This window comes from Natrix helvetica (genome assembly GCF_964273705.1).
Source record: "Natrix helvetica genome assembly, chromosome: 5".
Lineage (NCBI taxonomy): Eukaryota > Metazoa > Chordata > Lepidosauria > Squamata > Natricidae > Natrix > Natrix helvetica.
The window spans coordinates 41,270,020-41,289,500 of NC_138551.1; the positions used below are offsets into that span (position 1 = coordinate 41,270,020).

The 19,481-nt window shown below is 39.6% G+C and overlaps 1 protein-coding gene across 3 annotated transcripts in view; it reads left to right on the plus strand.

Moving 5' to 3' along the window:
- Positions 1-19,481, plus strand: part of GPC1 (glypican 1) — a 223,017-nt gene that overhangs the window by 124,806 nt on the left and 78,730 nt on the right. For all 3 annotated transcript variants that reach the window (XM_081954331.1, XM_081954329.1, XM_081954330.1), the window contains one exon: positions 6,427-6,585. In XM_081954331.1, coding sequence (XP_081810457.1) covers positions 6,427-6,585 — 159 coding nt within the window. The remainder of the gene's footprint in view (positions 1-6,426; positions 6,586-19,481) is intronic.

The following is a 19,481-nucleotide window of genomic DNA, read 5'->3' on the forward strand; positions in this document are numbered from 1 at the left end:
ATGTCAGACTTTGATCTATTATATTAGGCTTTCTTCCTTTTCAAACCTCAGTTTCTAATTCACAGATTTTAAAAGCAAGCATGGCTTTGGTAGCTGGATTTTGTCCAATTGTACAAAGCTAATGTAAATCAAACTCATTTATTGATCAGAGCTGTCTTTTTATGGCTTATGTTATAGACAGCAAATCATTTCCTCTGTATTAAGTTTAAGAGGTGGTTATTTTTTTAATCTTTTATTTCTCTTGGATTCCTTTTAGCATGCTCAGTAAGTTTGCTACTGGAGATAGACTGCCTCTTATTTCCTGAAGCAGCCTCTATTTGCTCAGTCACAAGCAATACCCACGGGGGACAATCAAGATCCTTTTTAGTTTACATCCCATGAAATCAGAAGCTCCAGCTGGTTTCTCAGAGCACATGGCTTCTCTGGTTTCTTGCTTCTCTTTTTTCTTAATCCCATAGAATTCTTATTCCCAGTCCCTATTTTTTGAACCCGTGCAGTGGGTTGAGGAGACAGTTGTGGGTTTGCAAGACCCACCTTTATTGTGTTTATTTATAGATGCAACAATTCTAAACTTAAGCAGGCTCATGTTCTAATTGCTTAGGTAATTTCTCTCTGCTAAAGGAAGCCATAGTTAATGTTACTAACTCTAAATGGAGCAGTTCCGTGGCAAAATTAGTATTCAACTATTTTTTAAATTGTTTTTGCTAGTGTATGCTTGTTGAGTATCAGTTGGCTCAATAACAATTTGTGAATAAAATCCAACTCTGCCAATCAGTATCTCATGTCTTAGATTTTTGCAAAAATAAATTAGGTTTGATTATAGCTATTTCTGAAATAAACCCCTCTGGCATTCCTTATGTCAAATTGTCTTATTTGGGAGAGGAAAATGTGGCCCACTTGCCAATGAATTTTTCAGCTGCTTTCTGTCTGACTTCCTGCCCTAAATGCAAGCCGAATGAGCAAAATGTTATACATGCAGAGGAAATCTGTGGTTAGGAGAACTATTTCCCCTCCTATACCTGTGATTCTTTCTTGTTAATCCTTTCATTATATTGCTCTCAGAAATTTTCATACCAATCAGCATAGCCTTTTTGCTTAGTCAGCTGTGGACTTGGAGATGGAAATAGTTGTCCTGCCCCTCGGATCATTGACTGTTAATCATTGTGAGATCCTGGCTGTGATCCCAGGGCAAAACCTGCTACCAGTCTGGTAGATTATGTCCTGAAAAAGCACACGCTACCATCAGTAGCATCACCAACTGTTACCCAGTTTTTCCACATTAGAGTACCACTACATCAAAGTTAGAAATAAAAAAAATGAAGTCAAATTATCAAAACAAAACTGTGGGGAATATTGCAAAGGAAAATGTGACATTTTGGCTTCTTTTCAGATTGCAATGCTTTAATGCCCAATGCTACATTTACACTCTCCTAAACCATTTGGAAGAAATATTTAATAATATAAATGAATTGTTTTATTATGTAGGCCACATTACAATTTATATTTTAAAGATAAATCTGTTGATTAATTGCTGAGCCAGTAACTGGGACCGGCTTTGATTGAACATGTTAGCTATTTTTATTTATTTGTTTAATTTGTATTCCACCTTTTATTATTTTTATGAATAACTCAAGGCAGCAAACATCTCCAACACGTCTTCCTTCTCGTACTTTCCCCACAACAACAAACCTGTGAGGTGAGTTGGGCTGAAAATCTGATGGGACCAAGGTCACCCAACTGGCTTTTGTGGCTAAGATGGGAATTCAGTCTCCTTTCTAGCTAGGTGCCTTAAACCAGGGGTCCCCAACTTCTGGGCTGTGGCCCAATAGTGAGCTCTGGACTGTTTGCAATTGGACTGCATAAATGGTAGGCAAGCATGCATATGTGTGCATGGATACCCAAGTTTGTGAGTAGTAACTGAACACATGCACACACACACTTGCACAAGTGGCGGGCATAGGACAATAGAATAGGCCAGTTGTGGTCCAGTGGCTAGAATGCAGTATTGCAGGCTAACTCTGCCCATCGTTTGTAGTTCGATCCTGACAAGACTTGAGGTTGACTAGCCTTCCATCCTTCCAAAGTCGATAAAATGAGGACTCAGATTATTGGGGGCAATATGCTATTTTTTTATACTGCTCAGAGGGTGCTATAAAGCACTAGGGAGCAGTATATAAGTCTTAAGTATATACACCTAACTGCTTTTGCTGTTTAATATACAATTTTTTGTTTTGTTTCTCAATTGGGCAATTTACAGATGAAACAAACTTTATTTAAGGCTCATCTAGCAGTTGTTATATTTTTGACACCCTCTCATTTTTCCAGTGTTTAATAATTGATGCATATATTTCTCTTTTTAACAGCCAGGTTGTTTTATTTACCATCTTTATTTTTGGTGCTGCATTTTAGATTTAGAATTGCCATGAAAACCATTGAATAGCAGTGTCTAAAATAACTAAACAAATATTTGGAAGTCATGCCCACAAAGTCAATACATAAGATGCCCGGTTTGGTATACCCTGGACATAACCCTATTGTTTGGTTACTTTAAAATAAAGTTAGTTGTAAGTGAAATCCTGCAACCAGCTAGTTAATACTAAAACAAAACATTCCTATGTTTTTCTTTGTTCCAAAAATAAGGGGCAGATGAGGAAAAAGAGATTTAGATTGGAAACAGACACCTCTGCCACTTCCATCTGTTGATGGTGAGATTTCAAGGCTGTTGTCTCTTTTTCAAGATCAGTTTTGCAATTATGTTTGGCAATGCCTGTATATTCCATTCTTACATTTTTTGGAATTATCTTCACCTATTACCATAAGGAACACTGATACATTTTTGATAGTATGTTTGAAATGGGCAAATTGCATTTTGATGAACACACCTCCCCCCCAAAAAAAGTGGTGAAAATTTAGGTGCATCTTATAGACCAGCGATGGCGAACCTTTTTTGGCTCGCGTGCCATAAGTGGGGGGAGCGCAGGGGGGTAGCGTGCGGGCGTGCCGCACCCATAATGCAATGCACGACCCCCCAGTGTGCATGTGTGACCCACCCAGTGCGCATGCGTGCACTACAGGCACAACCCCCCATTTTTACATGCTTTTTCCCCCTCCCCAGGCTCCAGAGGCTTGAAGCCTCCGGAGCAGTCAAAATGAACCTCTGAGCAGACCGAAAGTCCGTTCCCAAACTTCTGGTTTGCCTGTAGGGCCGGTTTTTTCTGCTCCCAAGACTTTAGGGAAGCTCATGAAGCCTCCGGAGGGCCTCCAGGGGGGACGGGGAAGGCTCTTTTCGCCCTCCCCAGGCTCCTATAAAGCCTCTGGAGCCTGGGGAGGGCAAAAAATGGCTTTAAAAAAGGGTGAACTCCGCTGGCCAGCACGCGCATACGCGCTGGTCAGCTGACAGGGCAGCGCCTCGCGTGCCCTGACAAATGGCTCCGCGTGCCACCTGTGGCACGTGTGCCATAGGTTCGGCATCACTGTTATAGACCGAATACAGGCGTTTTTGGCCTCCCAAATCCTCTGTGCATCCCGTTTTTACCTTCCCTGGCTCCCAGAAGCACTCTGCAGAGGTCCGCATGTTTTTGGCCCGCAGAGTTCTTCTGAGGGCTTTGGAGGGCAAAAATTTGATGTGCGGAGGGCTTGGGATCCCCAAAACTGCTCCGGTTTTGGCAAAAAAAGCCATAATCCTCCGCATGTTAAAACTCATTTTATCAGATGCATTGGGGAAAATCTAGAATCCAAAACAGTACATAGCAGAGATAAATAATATGCCTGAGCCAATGAATACAATGATAACTTAAATTTGAAATTGCTTCCATTATTGATAGAATTTGCCTGTCCAGAAAATGACTGTTTTTTGTAGGAAAGACTTAATCACAACCATTTGTATACCAGAATTGATGAAATTGCTCCCTGACTGCATTTTAGTCCCTTAGGATGCTCTCTAGCACCTTGTTTACATCTGTTCATGAGACTGAAGGGAGAGGGGGGAGGAATCGGCTTTCTTCCAACAAGTATTGGGTCCCCATCATATACCTTTTGATAATTGATTTACTTCTAGGGAAGCCTGGGAAATCTTTCAGCAACGTATGTATTTTTAAAATAAAAATATTAATTCAAAAAAGTTTTTTTAAAGATAGTGAAGGAAGTTTTTGAAGGAAATTCTGCAGCATGCTGTGGGCCATTGGGATCGTATTATGACTCCTGTGACTCAGAACAAATCTTATGCTTTTCCAGAGTGGTCTACAGTTCTAGAAAAAGTACCTAGATGAGTCTCTCTGGCTAAGCCCTAAAGAAGTCATAGAGCTATAGCAGGGGTGTCCAAACTTGGGAACTTTAAGACTTGTGGACTTCAACTCCCAGAATTCCCCAGGCAGCATGGCTGGGGAATTCTGGGAGTTGAAGTCCACAAGTCTTAAAGTTCCCAAGTTTGGACACCCCTGAGCTATAGAGATGGATAGCCATGTATCCTGGAGCATGGTATGCTCTTGAGAAAAGATTTTAGCAGGCATTAGCTATGACCTCTTATACTTATCTGTCTAACTCTGTGTTTTTCAACCATGGCAGCTTTAAGATGTGTTGACATGGCTGGCTGGGGAATTCTGAGAGTTGAAGTTCACCAGTCTTAAAGTTCCTGAGGTTGAGAAACACTTATCTAACCTATCTGAAATATCACTGACAATATTTTCTCCAGCTCCTCAGTTTGCCCAGTGATTTACAGACCAAAGCAGATTCATCATGTCTCTAAAAATGCAAGCCCTCGGGCTCCTAGTGCTGAAATGAAGAGGCTAGGAGGAATGTGTATGGGTTCTGATGGCCTTGTTCCCATTTGAAAGGCTGCTTAGGAACCAGACACGCCAAAACAAAACATATGTTTCCGTTTATGCTGTGACAGTTTTCCTCTAAAAGCATTGGCAGGATTGTGCAATGGCTCTAAAATCACATCATCTGTATTGACTTCTTTGAAACTAAGTTATCTTAGGGCAGGATTGGAAAAGATACCATTTTCATGGCATAATTTCGTTTAAGTGCATTCCTGTCAGCAAGGGTACAGGAGGAGTATGAGGTGTATTTGCTCTTCATTTCTAATTTCTGATTTTCTATTGTGTATAAACTCTTTGATATACATGCATTCAAGAATAGATATCTTTGAATGGTAACCACCAGAGGTGGTATTCAGCAGGTTCTGACCAGTTCTGAAGAACTGGTAGCAGAAATTTTGAGTAGTTCGGAGAACCAGTAAATACCACCTCTGAATGGCCCCGCCCCCATCTATTCTCTGCCTCCCGAGTCCCAGTTGATCAGGAGGAAATGGGGATTTTGCAGTAACCTTCCCCTGGAGTGGGGAAGGAATGGAGATTTTACAGTATCCTTCCCCGGCCACACCCACCAAGCCACGCCCACCAAGCCATGCCATGCCCACTAAGCCACGCCCACAGAACCGGTACTAAAAAAAATTGAATCCCATCACTGGTAACCGCTATATAAATGATTGATATCAAACATTAATAATTGTTTCGCTTGTTGTCATTTCCAAAGCAGCACTGTATTTCATCTCTTATTTATCCTGTTTACCCTTTGTCAACCCTGAAATTGGCTGAACTGTGGCCATTTTCTTTTTTGTGGTTTTCTCTAGGGAGGTTTATCTTCTCACTGCTTTAGGGATGACGCAGCCTGGAGAAAAGGGACCAGGGGACGTGGAGATAGCTGGGGTATTGTAGCCTAAATAAAATTATTTTCCCTAAGAATCAAGGACATTGGTGCAGGTGTTCAAAAGGTAGAGACTGAGGTCACCTAGCAACTGGACTGTATGCTGATTGGACCATGTGACTGGAGACTCGGGAGCAAAGTTTTACTTTTAATTGGGTGTAAAACTGGTGGGAACTTAGAGCCGGTTTTCCATCAGGAACGTGCCAATTTGATATGTCCCAATTAAATGTTCTTTGATGAAATTGCCTGTCTCAGAGTTCTTATTGAATGGGTTGTATCACTTGGAGTCTTGACACCCTTCTTATTCTCTGTTCTCCCAAACTCCATAAACAACTGTGTATATAAATATCAGGATTACAAATCTCATGCAATAAAAGAATTTCTGGCCTGGAGAGCCACAGAATTTTACTTATTTTGATGCATAAGACTTTGTTTATTAAAATTACGCAACTTATTTCTGTGTTTCCCATTCCTCAAAGCAATCCTGCCTATTGTCACTGCCCCTTCCCCATCTCCCCACTTCTATTCAATTGCATTTATTTATTAAAACTCTCCCATAGGAACTTACTCCAGGCATCTAAGGAAACAGATGTCCTATGACAATTTAAATAACAATGAAGCTGGTTTAACCTTTAAAGTGTGACAAAGCGCTCTGATTACTCATTTTTATTTCACATGATTTGCCTTCTTATCCATTTTTCTCTTCTTCCCATCCACCAGGAGAACATCTGAGAATTTGCCCACAAGGTTACACTTGCTGTACTAGTGAAATGGAAGAGAACTTTGCCAACAAGAGCAGAAGTGAATTTGAAGGCATGTTGAAGGAGGCCACACGATCAGTACAACTAATCTTCACAGCCCAGTACAAGAACTTTGATGGTAAGGAATAAAGAATGTATATAGTTTGGAATGCTGGCTGCCCTCGTATGAGATTTTGTATCCATTTATTTTATATACATTATTATATTTTATTTAGAGTGCAAATAGAAATTAGTTGCCCAGACTAGATGAACAAGCGGTAGTAGGTAAGCAAACAAAAACGATTTTGATCTAAAATTCCCCAACAAGGAATAAAATACGACAAAGCAGATATAGTAACACAACAGATACTTTCTGTATTCTGATGACAGTAGTACTTTTTTCTCAGACTAAAATTTAAGTACCAAAATTAAATATACAGTGAAGGCTTTCTGATTGGTTTCAGGAAATGATATACATACAAATATGTTTATCTCCATTTTCCACAGCCAAATTTAGAATCTGTTTAAACGGGATAGTGAATTTAAAATGTACTTGCAAAGGCATACATATCTTGTAACTATCAAAACATGGGATGTTAAAAAGTATATATTTCATTGAAAAAATATTTCTTCCTGTAAATCAGTAGCTAATTTAATAGCTTGGCTTATTAACTTTTTTCATAATGTAACACACTCATACAATCTGGTTTCTTTGTCCTGGATGAAAGTGGAAGAGTATTCTTACCAACAGATTGTGCTTCTAAAATATATTTTGTAGGATAATTAAATTTTTAAAAGCTGAACAATTGATTTTATCATTGAATCCCTGATTACTGATTGTATGTTTATTACTTCTGTCTTTCCTATACTTTAGAAAGTATTTTTTTATTTCTTTTATTTATATTTCTTAACATCTTATCTCAAACTTGTGTACATTCGGAAGAACAAAATACCATTTTATCAAACAGTAATACATGAAACACTGTTCTGTCACAGTTATACATTCAAATGGGACCCATGAAGACATTTTCTAATTCCATCATGTTTTGTTTCTGTTTGGTTAACCACTGCTGCAGCTATAATTTGGCTTGTGATTCAAGTAAGTCAAATAATGTAATAGTACTTCATAAACAGATTTTCAGTGGCTAAGTTGGCAGAGCCATAATTTTCCTTCTTTACAGTCTGCTAAATAGTTTAGATGGAAATAACTGGTTACTAGAAGAGGAATTTTGGGCAAACATGCATATAAAACAAGGGAGAAGTCTAGGCTAGACCTTTTCTCTTTGACATATGATCAATGAACTCAAAGAGTAGAAGGACAGCTAGAAGCCCAGATCTTCCACTAAGTATGAGTCTCCTCATCTGAGATTGTCTTCCTGCACTGCAAGAAGAAGCCATTGCAAACTCTTCTATGTTACAGTATCGCTACTCTCTTTGTCCTAAACATTTAGCACAAGTCACCCCTTCAAGATCGTCCAGATCAAGAAATGGACTTTACAAGAAGACTAGAATTATCTTTTATTGAGATAGGCTAGCAGAGGTCAGCAACCCGCTGCTCTGGAGCCGCTTGTGGCTCTTTCATCCCTGTGCTCCGGCTCCCTGTTGCTCAAAATATGCGTTACAACTGCCAATGTGTGACACCCACCAACGTGCGATTTATTAGGCTTTTTGACCCATGGTAGGCCAACCATGGATAAATCCAAGAAAAGAAAAGTTTCAGAAGAAAATGGAACTTTAATTCAACTATATATGCTAGTTTTATGGCCACTCAGAAATAGTCTGGCACGGGAAGAGTTTTGTGGCTCCCAGTGTTTTCTGTGGGAAATGGGTCCAAATGGCTCTTGCCGACCCCTGGGCTATAGTAATAGTCTTGCAACTCTGGCTGTGATTTCCCTTCTGATTCTCTTATACCTCAAAGAATTTGGGAGGATTCCATTTGCATTGCTTCCTTATACCTTCACTTTTCAAGGCATGCTTCTTGCACATTTTATTGATGAGTGATTTCTGGAGAGTTTTTTTCCCCCTAAGGTCATCTTCATAGTTCTTTATAACATGGTGTATAAATTGTCAGATTGACGATCTAAATTCTATCAAATACCTCCATAGTAGTCTCAATCCAGGTACAAAAGGCAATAAAATTTTTGTTTTAACTTTTCTTCCACACTGGAAACACTTTATACAGGTGGATTCCTAATAACATGGTTTAAAATACTAGTCTAGAAACAGAACTTTAGAAAAAATATGTCTTTTTTCTGTGATCTGTTCACTCATCTTATGTCACCTGCTTGGAAAAGGGATTGGAAAAGGAATTGTCCTTTAGTTAGTTCACTTTTTCTTTGTGAGGCTAACTTTAGAATCCAATGACATTAAGCTTTAGAAATTCTGACAGCATGTGATTAGATTTCCAAATGACAATGAATAATGGTTTCTTATATTTTTTTACACATAACCATATATTTCTTAAGTGGTTCATTTTAATAGCAATTAAGGCATACATAATTTACATAGTAATTAATACTATTAGCAGAAGCACAGAATGCTTTTTTTAAAAAATGTGTTAAGTCACAAATGGGAAGAAATTAATCAGATCACTGAATTTAAGAGTTTCTCTTCGTAACGTTCAGTTAAAAAGGATGGATGGGTGGATTTGGCAAGTAGATTCACAGAGATTGCTGCTTTTAACTTGTGATAGGCTGATGTGCGTTTATATTTATTTTTAATTTAAATGAACAGTTGGATGGTGGGAATTCTGAGCAGTGGCTGTTTACCAAGCTTTCCTAATCACATGTTCAGTAAAACAAACATGTTATTTTAAAATAAAAATGTACTTTTTAAAATTTATCTCTCAAGCTTCTATATCAGTTTAGTGACAAGCAACTCCAAACAGTGCATGCCTTAAATCAGTAAATCAGGGTTGAAACAACTTACAGCAATATCTTAACATGTTAAAGTTTGTCAGTTCCATTGTGTGCGAAGAACATACGGCTAACCCTATATAATCACTTATGGGGTGAGTTGGGGGATAGATCTACATTCAGTCCCCAAAGATTTCCTAAAACAACCAGGCCTTAATAGTAACAGGTTAGGGCCTGTCCTAATCCCTTGGGTAGTGCGGGGCAATTTGGTTCCAGAGAAGAGAGCCAGGTGCTTGCAGAAAGAAGCCAAACCTTATGCATCTTTTTTTTTGTTCCATTAAATTATATTTAGGTGTGGTGTTGCTAATACATAGATCCTGCTGTCAGATCCTGCTGTCAGATTCACATCGCTGGTAGAGCAGAGTTCAGTTTCATTTAAGTAGCAACTGTGTTTTGATATCTCCGTTTCAAAGAAGTATTTGATTTTCTCAGTCATTGTTCTACTTTTTGCTTTTGCTTTTTCATAGCTCTTTTTGGGTGGTGAAGCCTAGACTTTTGCTCTGTGTACAAAAGAGTAGCTGTACCTGTTCTCATTTTGCATGTACAGACATGAGCTCAATGCCTTAGAAATAGATGACATAGATTTTGCCACACCGTTGTGCTGCTACTATTGCTGATATACACTTACTATGGTAAAAGCACCCTGACAATTACAGATTATAAAATAATTCTCAAACATTATATAATTTTCCTTTCCTGCTGGCAAATGTTTTCTGCCCACTAATAAAGTAGAAATATTCATGAGCCTACAGACAGTTCTAAGCTTAATGCTTACATTTCCCTAGATTGTGAACAGATTTAGAAAACTTCTTGAAAGTAATTCAGTACGATCAGTAAATGCAATTGCAAAATTTCTATAGTATATGAAACTGTAAATTAGTAAGAGAAACAATTATGCCCATTTTAAACAAACAAACTCCTCTTTCCTCTCAAAAAAATTCAACAAAAAGTGCCAACTGTGCCCTCTGCTGGCCATTGACCAGATCTTTCTACCTCAACTGTGCCATGTCCAATCAATAAGGAACAAATTCTTAATTCTTTCCATTTAAGTTTGTAAACACAGACCTAAATCATTTCAGTTGTATATGCCATGTCAAAAGCTTATTGGAGATGTTAGTTATGGATGGGTGGTTGGATGGGTGGGTGGTTGGTTGGTTGGATGGATGGACAGACAGATGCCTAGCCATTGGGATATAGGCAGAAATTTTCTAAAGTCTAACATTTGCAAGATGATACATTTCCAGTAAAACTTTATAATAACTTGATTTTAATTTAAAATATGATTCAATTACCAATTGAATTCAAAATAAATTCAAAGAATGCAATGACATTTCTTAATCCTCTTGACTATAATTCATGGAACTAAGCCTAGCTAGATAGCAGCACTTATCAACCATTCCTGATCTCAGATTACACAGCCCTGACCTTTATTAATAGTGCAATAAAAATCATCAGAATTCTTACCAAGGTTGTTGGCCAGTGGGGGAGGAGGGGGTAGAGAGAGGAGGAATAATAGGAGCATTTCCAAGTTGTTGCTAAGAAAGCTAGATGGACAGGCCATCTATTCTACCATTCACTTTACATTTATATGGGATTTAAGCTTTCAATTATTGCTTCAACTATCTCTCTGTGGGCAAGTGTTGCTTTATGAAATTTTCTTCTGTATATATTGGTAGGACTGAAGTTTATCAAGCACTATACAAGCTGTTTAGATTTGTGGAGTGAAAGTTCCCTGTCCTTCCTTCAGTAGTTTTTCCAATGCAATGATCCTTCAGTTCACTAAAGCAGTGTGTGTCAACATCATCGACTTTAAGAGGTATGAATTCCAACACCCAGAATTGGCTGGAGAACTCTTAAAGAAAAATGTAATTTGGGAGACTGATTAATCATTTGTACTCTTGGAATGATAGTTAGGATATTACTATATCTGGCCCATTAATACATTGGCATTTATCAAGAAAAAAGGAACAAAAAGATGAATACATTGAACAGAACAAGGCTGTTGTTGTTATATTAATCAAAGCTTGATTGTTCAGAAAGTGTTTCTCACTTTCTTTGATTGTAATATTGTACTGTTCCTCTCTTCTCAACCATAGTTAACTTCACAGTATAATACCATAACTATATCTTAGAGCCAGGACACTTGTAATTCTTTTGAGAAGATATTAATTTGCTATTTCAAAAATATCCATGATTAAAAAAAAACTGGGTAATTTATAGGATATGCTAATGCTAGTCCTTAAATTTTAAAGAATTTGTAAGCTTCCCATTCTAAATTGCATAATTATTTATCCCTAACACAGCATTAGTGGGTATAATTTTGAAAGCTTGTTGATTTTAAATTGATGAATGAATTCATTAACAAACAAAACAAAGAAGAAAGTTGAAATCATGACTGTGGCATTTTTTGCAGAAAATTATACATTCTGAAAAAGTGAATCATTAATTCAGATGAAAAGAGGAAGGAAGAATGTGTTGGAAGTTGTAATTATCTAAAAATTAATAGTTTGATTGAATCACATTTCAAGCCCAAACAAATGCTTGTTTATAAGGGATTCACTTACATTAATAGTGTTTCAAGCACACACCATTCTTCACTTCTGTCTTCATATTGAGTAGGTTCAGTGTTGTCAAACCACTTGTATAGACTTGACAGATTTAGATATGAAAAGAAAGCACCACTGAGCTGATATTTCAGTGGTTGGGAGAAAAAATAATAGAATGTTTGCTTATCTTTGACTTTCTGATTAAAACAAAAGACAGTATTTTATTAACTTTATCTTCTAGTAGATTACATTAAGCTGCATAATTATACTTTCTTCTGCTATCACTGTTTGGGAAGCAGTTTTTGAATCTGATGAACATTGTATATTGCTTCAGAAAGGAGAATGGCTAAAGTAAAGATCTGTGTCAAAGCTTTTGAACAAAGGAAAAATATTTTTATGCCTCTTGGAAAACAGCTAATAGACAGCTTGAAGCATCTGCACTTTTTGTGGTGAAGGGGATGAAGAGATCTGTATTAAGAGGTCCTTGGAACTCTGATGGCTCAGTACTTAGAATGGAGAATTACAGGCAAACTCTGCTCATAATCTGGAGTTCGATCCTAATGGGGCTCAAGGTCAACTCAGCCTTAAATCCTTCCAAGGTCGGTAAAATGAGGACCAAGATTGTTGGGGGCAATATGCTGACATGTAACCTCCTAGAGCTGTAAAACACTATGGGGCAGTATATAAGTCTTAAATGCTAATGCTAGTGCTTTTTCTGCTCTCTGACCTTAGCTGTTTTCTTCCAGATTTCATTACCCAAACTAGGTATCATCACTTATTAGCTAACATTAGCTAACAACAAACAATCCAACCAAAGAACCACCAAGGCCTTTTCTACTAACATTGACAGGGCAAGCACCAGAATATAAAATGAGAGCAAATCCCACTCCCTACTAACAGTGACAATATTACCTACTTTGGGTAATGGAGTGTTTGCAAAAAAACAACACCAAGCTCAGAGAGCACCAAGGACCCCTCATTTCAAACTTGATCTACAAATATTGTCCTGTATCAGATCTGTATTAGAAAGATAACAGAAAGTAATTTCTGAACCAAACCTTCTCAGAGAAACCATTATTTCTCGTACAGTCAATAGTTATGTCTCTCCCAGTACTTCTCCTTTAAATGAAATGGTTTAGGTGTCCATCAAAAATACATTCCAGAACTTGGAGGGATTAAACCTGTCAAATAGTAGCCTCAGGGAAGTAAAGACTTTTCTTCACCTGTAACAGCTTGAACATCTGGAGGTTTGCTTTCCCCTTAAATGGCCACTTCTCCCCTTAAAATTTTCAGCTTTCACTGTAGGTTCCCATACATAATTTTGGGCGTGCACCGTGGTTTACTTTATAAAAAGAACCAGGGATGTTATTTTCCCCTCCCAACTATTATCTCTTTTTTTAAAAAAAAAAACCTGCCAAATAGATAAAAAGGTAATGCTTCTGGGTTCATTGGAAAAGGAATAACAAACCTAAAGCAGAATGCAGAATTTGACACACATCATGTGATGTAGGGCTTAAAATAACTGAAATTTAGGTCAGAAGAATACAGAGCTTGCTTGGTCTCTCTGCCCAGTGGCAAAGGAGATACTGCCATGTTGGGTCTCAGATGAATCAATGGTGCTCCAGCAGAAGTCAGAGTACATCTGTTTGGGACTTCAAAGCCCTGGCTTTGCTGTGATTGACAATTGCACACATTAAGTGAATGAAGAGCAGCTTTCATTCAGAAGGCTATCTTGGTGGCTTTTGCTTTAATGTTCAATGAACTCAGTTCTAAATTCCCTTAAAACTATTTCTGTCCTAGAATATATAATAAATCATGCAATAACTTTGATTATCACAGCATGATGGTATCATCAGCTACTGAAGAGGTCTTTGGATAAATCTATCCATAGCCATCCAACTGGTTGGGATTCAGAACTGTAAAATGACATGGGAATGCCTACATTCCTTCTGCATCCTTTTACCAAGAACAGGGTGTGTGATAGTAAAATCTATACTATTACTAATTTAAACTCCCCCCCTCCCCCAAATATTGATGATACCAGGATAAAGTCATGATTAAAGTTTTTGACCAGGACTATTACTAGGGAGAGCAAGTTTCAAATTCACTTTCGGGCATGGTAGCCAGTCATTTTCAGACCAACCTACCTCACTAGAAATTAGACGAGAAAGTGCTAAGTATGCTACCTTGAACTTGAGGAGGAGAAATGTCAGGCACAAAAAACCAGAAACCAGGATAGAGTTCAAAAGCACCGTGAGTTTATTCCATGCATCCTGTACATAAGAATCTGATCTACTAACAGTCAAGGCAAATTGAGACCAGAGAAGAATCATCAGACTTCAAGAGGTGCTGGATTTAGGTATCTTTAAGGGATGTAGGTACTCCAGACTGATAATGTGTTTGACCCTGCCCTGAGGTTCAGCTTAGTCCTCCCCTACATGGGATGGAATATGAATCTAAATACACAATCTGATGTTAACTATCCAACTTAGCAGAAAATCTGTTATAGAGTTTCAGTTTAAGTATTTCTGTCAACTTCACAAAATCTCTGAAAATCAGAGATTTAACTTCCTTTAATAAAAACATGCTTACATTCATAGCATTTTTCCAATTTGATCATTCTTTCATAAGACATTATAAGAGTCCTGGTGGTGGTTAAAGTGTGCAGGCAAACTCTGCCTATAGCCTGGAGTTTAAGCCTGACAGGGCTGAAAGTTGACTCAGCCTTCCAGCTTTCTAAGGTCAGTAAAATGAAGACCTAGAATGTTGGTGGTAATATACAAATAATGCTTACATTGTAAACCACCTAGACAGTGCTGTAAAACACTATAGGATGGTTACAAACCTAAATGCTATTGCTCTAAGATGTAGAGAAAGAGTAGTGGTTATATGTACATGAATCTTATATTGTAGGGCAGCATGGTTTGGGATAAGGTACTCTTCAGTCTCTCTTTTCAGAACTGGTGCTTAATGACAGGGCTAAAGTTGGATGTTTCAAAAACAGTCCAATCTTCTTTCAAATAGGATTGTGTATCATGGAATTCCTACCAGAGTGTTTTGCTGCTCAGCTACAAATTACCCATAGATTTCATCAGCTTTTTGACTACTGATTCTGAGATTATTGTCCACCTCATAGGAGAATCCAAATGACCCATTTTCCCTTTTTTATTATCCCATACATTTTTTTTTGGTACAAAACAAAATCTGTCTAGACTAGAGCATACATTTAGAATCTGGAAGGAATTGATGGGGGAATTAAAATTGATATGGAATAAAGCTGATAGAGGCTGATGGACCAGCACTGCATCTTCTAGGATCCAGATGGTCTGCCCTAGTTAATAATAATCTTGCTCTGAATACATAAACAGATCATTAAATTGTAATAATCCTGGTTATCAATTTCTAGATATTGGGTCCTTAATCATTTAAAAATTTCGACATGACTATTTTCAGAACCTCATTTCTGCAAAGCCGAAAGTATGTTGTACTATCTTTATCATTGGTTTTCATGAAAACAGTATCCTAAAAATAATGCTGAAATCAGAAACGAATGTGCATTCTTATTGCATTATTCTTTTGCTCATTAGGACAGTGAGAATAATGAGGTAAAGAGTGTTTGACTTTGTATTCATTAGTTAGGATTTGGAAGTCCTGTTGACTTAAAACTGGCTTTTGGGGTCAGCATTCATCTGGAACAAGAACTTTCTATATGCCATGATCCAGGACAATTATACATTCAGATCACAATTGAACTGTGATTTTGCTGGGATCCATTCCAGTCATGCATCCACTTATGATGTGTGCATACAAGTACTGTCATCAAGCAGAAAACCTGTAAGAGTGATGAAGTTCAGATGTATATTGATCTGTCCACATCTGCTGTGTTATTGTGTCTTTCCATTACACTTCCGGAAGCCAGATGAGGTGTCCATGAACTTAATTAAAACAAACTTAATTAAAAACAAACATTAACTGTTTGTTTTAGGATTTAGGTAAAAAGGCAAAATGTAAGAGAAGATTATTTCTTCTGTAACTGCTTTTCTAAAGTGCACAAATGCAAATCTCCTAGCTACATACACTTTACATCATATAAATTGAGTGACAATGTTAGATTTTAGTTAGTAGCTAGAAATTCTCAGGCAGACTTAAGGAGAATATGGGAAGTAGAAGATCAGATTAACATTACATAGAGTATATGTGGAAAGCAGGGGTACCAGACTGAACCCAAGATATATATGAATTCTGGAATCAGCTTTAATGACTTAGTGGCTAACAATTGATTAAAGAATTCTCTTTTGCAATCAATATGTAATCCCAGTCCTATTCAGTCTCCAGAAGGCTTTGGCCAAGTTTATGCTTGCTTTAGAGGAAAGTTTAATGACTCCCATGGAGAATTTGCCATAAAGTAATTAAGCATCTGCTAAAAGAGTTAAAGGATGGATAGTCAGAAGAACCTTGGAGGGAAGTGGTATCAACCAAAGCTGGCAATATTGATTGCATAATATATTTGTAAGAATATTGTTATGACTCTAACAATAATCACATTGGATCCTTCTTTGAGGGAAATGGGCAGTTTAGAAATGTGAAAATAAACAAAGACATAGACCTTCCTCCTGGTTCCTTAAGAAAACAAGAAGAGCTCTACTGGATTAGAGCAACATCAACCAGAATTTTGTTTCTCACAATGCTCAGCAAAGTTGTCTTTTGGTTGCTCACAGCCAAGGCATGTTTTCTTCTCTTCATGGTTAGGGTTAAAATCAAGGTTGCTGCCCCCAAGCTAAACTAATATTTAGGTTTCAATAGCCTTTATGCAATTGTCCCTCATTAACTTTTAAAATTTAAATCTAATTTACTATAGTGTAGTTACTTTTTCTCTTACTGAATTGTATTAACCAATTTTCCTAGAATAGACTTTAAATTAGTTGGCCTTTAATTTCCTGGATCTTTCTTGGATTTGTTTTTACTTTTTGAAAGTTACAATTTTGAAAGTTAGACTATATTAACCTTGAGCCCCCAAATGGTTTTTCATTTAAGTGTAATCCTCTCTGAGGAGATGGCTGTACTTGAGTCCTTATTCTACAGAAGGACAAGGGCTAGGATTTCTTTACATTTTTCCACCTGCTCATCCAGGCAATTGGTATATTACCATGTTTCCCCGAAAATAAGCCACGCCCTGCTAATAAACCCAATCGGGTTTTTCAGAGCATGCGCCAAAATAAGCCCCTCCCCCCAAAATAAGCCCCCCCAAACCGGAATGGGAAGAGGGGGGGCATGCCCCACGCACCCCACAGCCCTTGCCGTACCTACGGGTACAGTTTGCCGGGCAAAAAGAGGGCCCACCGCAAAAAGAGCGGTAGGCTAGCAATACGTTTCAAAAAAAACCTGTTCTGTCCTGATCCCGCGGCAGCAATGCACTTCAAAAAAACCCTGTTCCCTCCCTTGCAAAGAGCCCAGCGCAAAAGGAGCAGCAGGCGAAGCAAAGTGCTTCGCGCCCCATTCCGTCCCATGAAAAAAAGAGTCCGCTGCAAAAAGAGTCCAGCAATGCGATCCCCCCCTCCCCCACCTGATCCCTCTCGCACCCCATTCCCTCCCGAGCAAAAAGAACAACTCCCACCAAGCCCCAATGATAACGGCTGCCTGGCTGCTTCCCTTCCCCAACCTCCCTTTAGGGAGGGGGTAGCAGTGGGGGGGGAAGCGGCGCGTATCTTAGTGCTACCAGAGATTGACAGCTCCGCTGTGTTCCTTGCCGTTTTGTCCAGGGAAGCCCCATGTAAAAAAAAACAAACCCATGAATTCAACTAGTGAGGTTTTTTTTAACAAGGGGCTTCAATGGGCAAAGAACGCAGCGGAGCTGTCAATCTCCGGTAGCTCTAGGACACGCGCCTGGTGGCTCCCCCCCCCCTCTACATTGGTAAACGTTGCTACAAATGAGACTCCAAACAAATGATAGAATGGGGGGGGACGAAGGCAGAGGACAGAGAATGAAACAGAAAAGGAAGAGAAGGGGGGAGGGAGGGAAGGGAAAGGAAGGCAAAGGACAGAGAAAGAAACAGGAAAGGAAGTGAATGGTGGGAGGGAAAGTAAGGCAAAGGACAGAGAAAGAAACAGGAAAGGAAGAGAAGGGGGGGAAGGAAAGGAAGGCAAAGGACAGAGAAAGAAACAGGAAAGGATGAGAAGGGGGGGAAAGGAAGGCAAAGGACAGAGAATGAAACAGGAAAGGGAGAGAATGGGGGGGAAGAAAGGGGAAGGAAGGGAAAGGACAGAGAAAGAAAGAGCAAAGGAAGTGAATGGGGGGAAGGAAGGCAAAGGGTAGAGAAAGAAACAGGAAAGGAAGAGAAGGGGGGAGAATGTTTCTTTCTCTGTCCTTTGCCTTCCTTTCCCTTCCTTCCCTCCCCCCTTCTCTTCCTTTTCTGTTTCATTCTCTGTCCTCTGCCTTCGTCCCCCCCCCATTCTATCATTTGTTTGGAGTCTCATTTGTAGCAACGTTTACCAATGTAGGGGGGGAGCCGCCAGGCGCGTGTCCTAGAGCTACCGGAGATTGACAGCTCCGCTGCGTTCTTTGCCCATTGAAGCCCCTTGTTAAAAAAAACCTCGCTAGTTGAATTCATGGTTGTTGTTTTTTACATGGGGTTTCCCTGGACGAAACGGCAAGGAACGCAGCGGAGCTGTCAATCTCTGGTAGCAGTAAGATACGCATCGCTTCCCCCCCCACTGCTACCCCCTCCCTAAAGGGAGGTTGGGGAAGGGAAGCAGCCAGGCAGCCGTTATCATTGGGGCTTAGTGGGAGTTGTTCTTTTTGCTCGGGAGGGAATGGGGTGCGAGGCGCGTTGCTGTCCTGCTAGCTCCCACCCCACCAATGGTAACGGCTGCCTGGCTTCTTCCCTTCATCAATGTCCCATTAGCGAGGGGGTCGGGGGGGGGGAGAAGACAGACGCATATCCTAGAGATACCAGAGACTGACACCTCCTTTGGGTTCCTCGCCCTTTCGCCCATTAAAGCCCCTTGTAATAAAAAAAAACTTCCGTAGTTGAACTCATGAGGTTTTTTTTTTACAAGGGACTTCACTGGACGAATGGGCGAGGAACGCAGCGAGGTAAGAGGCGCGCTTCGCTTCTCCGCCCCCCCCCTAAAGGGGCGGCAGGGAAGGGAACCAGGCAGTCTGCCTTTACCATTGGGGCAAGGTGGGCAGTGTTGGGCCTCGAGGCGCGCCTTTTACCTTTCCAGGTCCGTCGCAGTCCTCGCCATTGTGTCCAGGAAAGCCCTGGTAAAAAAAAAAAAACCTCTCGCGAGTTCAAGAAGTTTGATTGAACTCGGGAGGAGGTGTTTTTTTTTTAACCAGCCGCTTCCCTGAGCACAATGGCGAGGAACGCGACGGAGCTGGAAAGGTAAAAGGCGCGCTTCGCTTCTCCTCCCCCCACCTGCCACCCCTCGCTCAAGGGGCGGCAGGGAAGGGAACTAGGCAGGCTGCCTTTACCATTGGGGCAAGGTGGGCAGTGTTGGGCCACGAGGCGCGCCTCTTACCTTTCCAGGTCCGTCGCAGTCCTCGCCATTGTGTCCAGGGAAGCCCTGGTTAA